At 53.2% G+C, this 5,011-nt stretch overlaps 1 protein-coding gene across 1 annotated transcript; it reads left to right on the forward strand.

The window, feature by feature from the left end:
- The first annotated feature begins 1,682 nt into the window (after positions 1–1,682).
- MRPS23 (mitochondrial ribosomal protein S23) lies at positions 1,683–4,800 on the forward strand. Its single transcript, XM_075033032.1, has 5 exons — positions 1,683–1,743; positions 1,911–2,078; positions 2,656–2,733; positions 2,849–2,972; positions 4,330–4,800. Exons 1-5 carry the CDS (start codon positions 1,700–1,702, stop codon positions 4,486–4,488), a joined length of 573 nt encoding a protein of 190 aa, XP_074889133.1. The 5' UTR covers positions 1,683–1,699; the 3' UTR covers positions 4,489–4,800.
- The last annotated feature ends 211 nt before the right edge of the window (positions 4,801–5,011 follow it).

The following is a 5,011-nucleotide window of genomic DNA, read 5'->3' on the forward strand; positions in this document are numbered from 1 at the left end:
CAGCCAGGCGCCGTCTGCTGCCACCTCCTGGGCCCAGCAAGCAGTGCTGGGGCTGGCCAGGGCAGGATCAGGCCATGGTGCAAACCCTGGACAGGGCTTGTGCAAACCACGGCAGCAAATCCCACCGTTGGTTCTCCATCCAGGTGAGACCCAACACCAAAAGGCGACCGGACCAAGACTGGTCCTCCCCACATCCCGCTGCTGGTGGTGGTTTGCAGCCCAACGTCACCACTGGTCCCCAAGTTCCTTGGCTGCCATGGGGACATAGCGGTGCTCAGCTCGGGGGGAACAGCAGACAGGGCAGATGCGAAGTGCCACGGGTGGAGAAGAGGAGCCCCAGCCCCTGGGGACGTCATTCCTGCCGTACGGAGAAAAACGACGTCACGGAGGAGGCGCGGGCGCAGCGTGCAACGGCCATCTCTGATGCGTCTCCTCCTCATGGGACCGGCCGGCGTGGACGATGGCGGCTCCTTCTTTCCTTAGGACCGTCTCCCTTGTCCGGGACATCTGTCCTCTCCCGTCAGCCGAGGCCGGCAGCGAGGCAGCCCCATCGGCTCCGTCAGAAACCGGAGATGGCAGCCGGGCTGCCCTGCCAGGGTCCGCACGTGCTCCACAAGCGTAACGGGGTGACAACTGCTGCCTTCGGGGAGGGGGTTTATCCGCCCTCTTGGTTGCCCCGCTCACAGCCCTAAGGCCAGGCGGGCTTTAGGGAAGCACAACTGGTGTCGTTTTATCGCAGGGTTGGCGCTAAGGAGGCCTCTGGTATTTTTGGACATGGCCCTTCCTTTTTTTGCCCGTCCACAGCACCTCCTGGAGGGCTGCGACCCCAAACCCTGCTGCTGTACCCCCTCACCAACCGCCCCCCAGGCCCCCGGAGCTGCGCTTTGGCCCAGAGGAGCGGGTATTATTTGGAAGCAGAGGATGGACGCTCAGTGCTTCTGGCGGTGCGAGCGTGTCCGAAGGCTGGGCTGGGGTGGAAGGCGAGGGTCGGGGTCGAGCCCAGTGCTCCCCAGTCCCCGACTCTCCCCTGGCATTTGGTGCCTCTAACACTGGGACACCGGCTTCCCCAGTGCTCGGGGGGAGCCGACACGGGCACGGCCCCCCCCCAGCTGGGGACGGACCCAAGCCCTTGGTGGGGGTAAGGCCCAGGCCGGGGGTTCCCCGTGCCGTTGCCACCTTCGCCTCCCTCAGGTGCACGACATGGCGGCAGAGGCCTCCTGAGGAGACGTGGCTTTCCACGGGCCTCGGGACTCCTGCTCCTTCCCGTACTGGGGCTGAGGGGGGTGAGGGCAGCCATCCCACCCGCAGAGACCAGGCCCTGCCATCCCCGGAGGGGAGACCAGCCCCCGGGGGGGCCACGGCCGGGCTGCGAGGGCGAAGGCTGCAGTGCTCAACCGAGGCGGCGGGCCGCGGCCCCGCGTGTTCGCGTTAGGGCAGTGGGTGGCCGTGGGGGGCGACGGCGCTGGCCCTTTAAATTGAGGGGGGGGACACACGGCACGATCGGGCTGATCCCCTGCTCGGCCATCGGCTGGCGCTGCCTGGGCGCCGCCTTCCTTCGGCGCTTGGCAGCGGCCCGGTCGGCGGGGCGGAGCGGAGCGGAGCGGAGCGGAGCGGAGGCGCGTTTCCGCTTCCGGGTGGAAGGGCAGAGCGTTGCTAGGGTGGCGGCGTTGCTAGGGGAGGCCCGGCCGCCGGCGCCGCCATGGCGGGGAACCGCATGCAGAAGATTGGGAGCGTGTTCAGCCGGTGCGGAGGGTGGGCGGCCGTGCTGCGGGGGTCCCCCTGCTTGCCGGCCGGCGCGGGGGTTTGGGAGGGCGAAGCGGGAGTCGCGGGGTTCCCCGGGGAGGGAGGCGTAAGGCTGGGCCGGGCCGGCTGTCCCCTGAGCTCTCCTCGCTGCTCTTCTCCCCCGGCAGGACCCGCAACCTGCTCCGCATCGGGGTGATCAAGAAGCCGCTGTGGTTCGACGTCTATGCTGCCTTCCCCCCGCTGAGGGAGCCCGTCTACCGGGTGCCGCGGCCGCGCTACGGCAAGGTGAAGGATGTCATCCGCCCCATCCTCTACCAGGAGGACGAAGTGAGAGCGTGAGTTACCGCTTTCCCTCCCCTGGGCGGCCGCCGAGGGGTGCCTGAGCTCCGCCGTTCGCTCCGCCGTTCCCCGCAGACCTTCCTCTGCCCCTTGTCGCTAGCCCTGCGGAGGGAACGCGGCTGCCCTTGTCACTGGAACTTCCAGCAGTGGCTTCTCTGCCTCTTTCTATCGCAGAGAGACCGCGTTTACCCGTTTCTAGCCTGTTACCTCCCCTGTGTTTATTAATCGCGGGCGGAGGTGCAAAAGGCAACAGAGAAGGCGGACGGGACGCAGAGCTCCTGTCAGGCGCCTTGGGTGGCCGGGATGGGCTAACTTAAACCCTCCGTGAAGGAGTTACAGTGCTCCTCTGGCTCCCCGGTGGTGGTGAAGGTGAGCTGGAATGTATTAAAAGAATTTAAAAACTCTGGGAGGAATATCTCTGCATAACATAATAGCTCACAGAGAACAGAGAAGTAGTTACGTGAACGCTTTTTGTTGTAGCCTAGATTAACTGACTCTGATGTTGTTTATATAGTCCAAGACACATCCCTTCTTGGTGGTTTGAAAAATGAAACTCTCTTATTTTTTGAATAGGAAGTTTTACAAAGTTTATGGCAGTGGTCCAAGACCTTTCAACCTGTCGCAATCAAACTACAAATCTACTTGCCAGAGGTAAGATTTATTTGTAATTAAACTAGAAATGTTTCTGAAACTTGTCCCTTTCTCCTCTTAAGTCAGTGAAGCAAAACGTTATTTGTGAGAGTAAAAACACAATCTTGAAATCTAGGTTTGTTGAGAAATTCAATGAACTGAAGGAAGAAGGAAAAATTGAAGAAGAAAAATTGTTTGAAGAAACAGGAAAAGCCCTTTTAGCCAGTGGGATAATTTTACAGAGACGAGGAACAGATAAAGTAAGTATGAAATATTCACAGAGTTACTTGGCCAGTGGACTCAGAAAACTTCACTTCCAGGCCCTTAATGTTGAGTTAGTCTGAACTAAATTCTCAGTAAAACAGTCACATGCCTGATGGTTGTAGTAAAATGTCTTTGCCATGCAGAGTAAACTTTTCTCTTGGTTGTGAACGTGACTGGCCAAGGTTAAGGTACTTCTTGTGGGACAGAAAAGAGAACTACTTGTTCTGGTGATGAGAGATTTAAGGCTTCAGTGCTTTCAAATAATCCATCAGTGTGTCTATGTAAACCATTTGGAAATACGTATTGCTGTATACATGTTATCTCAATAAGGTAGCAGGGGGTAAATGAGTACCTCTTCTGGCTTGAAGATAATGAACACATTTTTCCATCTCTTTTTAATAGTTAAGTAGTCTAATGCACTCTCGCTTTTGTTCTTCAGTCTTGATCCTGAGCTGGAATTTTTTGGATAAATCTTGCAGCTTGGGTTGTTGAGGTTTGTTGTTTGGGTTTTTTTTTGGGTTTTTTTTTTTTTTTTAAGGTATTGAAATAGAGGTTTGTAGTCTGGGGGTTGTTTACTTATCTTTTTGGCAAGAAAATAACTGTCCAAAAGACCTGTCCAAAGTGTTCTGCTACTGTTTTCTGTTTTCTCTGACGTACAAGAGAGGAAATGGCTCCCGGGCACGTGGAGTCTAGTGCCTCGTTACTTCCGGCAATTGTCATGTAACTCTTAACATAAAATGGGGTAAAAAAACAAACTGAAGATGCTTCTAGAACAGCACGTCAGGTAGAGCAGAATACGGCTGCTCTGTGATGGTTAGAAATCTTTTACCTTGTTTATGACTAACTGATTACCATTTTTTCTACGAGTGCTGTCCTTGTAGCTGAACACCCTCAAAAAGAAGGGAGAAGGGCTGTTTATAAAAGCTGCAGTTTTAAACTCTGTTAGCTAAGTCCATTTATTATTCTCTTTTGTAATACGCTCTCCATTCTCCTCATTATCCAGTGATCTCTGGGTGAGCATCTGTAGTGTTTTCCCCACTAAAAGAGGCTGAAGAGGAACAGAAATTGGTTCTGCTTAAAGTGCACTGTCCAATGAGCAAGTGAAAAGATGAAATCACTAACTTGCTTTCATCTTTTAGCTTGAGGTCAGCAGTCTCATTTTAAATTTCTTGCCCTGGGGATACCTTGGCACTGTACTGTACCTTCACAATAATCTTAAGCATGAATTTGAACTTTTCTATTGGCTTTTTCTGGACATACAAACTGGGGCTGTTGCTTTCTATTGCTGTCTTCAGTCATGCTTTGACAGAAACTTTTTATGACCCTGTTTTTTTGGTGATCATCTGTCTTTAGGTAGCGCAAGAGGATCATCAGGGTGTTGAAACCAGGGGTTCTGTATTACACCTGCAGCTTCAAACTGTGTTGGAAGAGATGCAGGGACAGAAGAAAGATCAGGAGGAGCAGACGCCAGAGTTGGCAGAAAGGCAGAAGGAAAATCCCTTACCCTCCTAACAGCTGTGCTGTTGTCCTGTGACACTCAGCAGCAGGATGTGCCCTGGCTGTGGCAGTCACCTGCTCACGAGCCAGCATTTCTGCCTCCACAGCCTGGTGATTGAGAGACACTTTCTTAGGGGGAATATGCCTCAGTTATCCAGGTCTAGTGCCTTCGGTGATTGTGCATGTGGCACACTTTCTTCCATCTGCCCATTTGTAAAATTGGAGATAGTTGGGGTTTTTTTTTGAGGTTCAAGAATGTTATCTCAAATTGTGACTTGGAAAATATGAGTATAAAAGTGGAAAATTAAACATTTTCTTTAAAAATTGGAAGTTCTGCCTCTTCGGGTATCTTATTTGTGGTAGGAAAGATGTTTCTTAACTTCCTGCGCTTGACCGTACAGGCCTTGTGACAGTCCTGCTGTTGTAATGGCAGATACCGCTTGCCTGGTGCATTGTAACAGCTGTCCAAAGTGTCATCTTTGTATAGTTAATTGAAGACAGTTGCTATTTATCTAAACATAATAATATGCTCTTCCTA

This window comes from Buteo buteo, chromosome 7, assembly GCF_964188355.1.
Source record: "Buteo buteo chromosome 7, bButBut1.hap1.1, whole genome shotgun sequence".
Classification (NCBI taxonomy): Eukaryota; Metazoa; Chordata; class Aves; order Accipitriformes; family Accipitridae; genus Buteo; species Buteo buteo.

What these genes read in the sequence shown, in the direction of transcription:
- MRPS23 (XM_075033032.1), top strand. Translation starts at nt 1,700, where the DNA reads ATGGCGGGGAACCGCATGCAGAAGATTGGGAGCGTGTTCAGCCG. An exon ending in CAGGAGGACGAAGTGAGAGC is followed by an intron (nt 2,079 to 2,655) that starts GTGAGTTACCGC and finishes TTTTTTGAATAG; the next exon opens with GAAGTTTTACAAAGTTTATG. An exon ending in TACAAATCTACTTGCCAGAG is followed by an intron (nt 2,734 to 2,848) that starts GTAAGATTTATT and finishes CTTGAAATCTAG; the next exon opens with GTTTGTTGAGAAATTCAATG.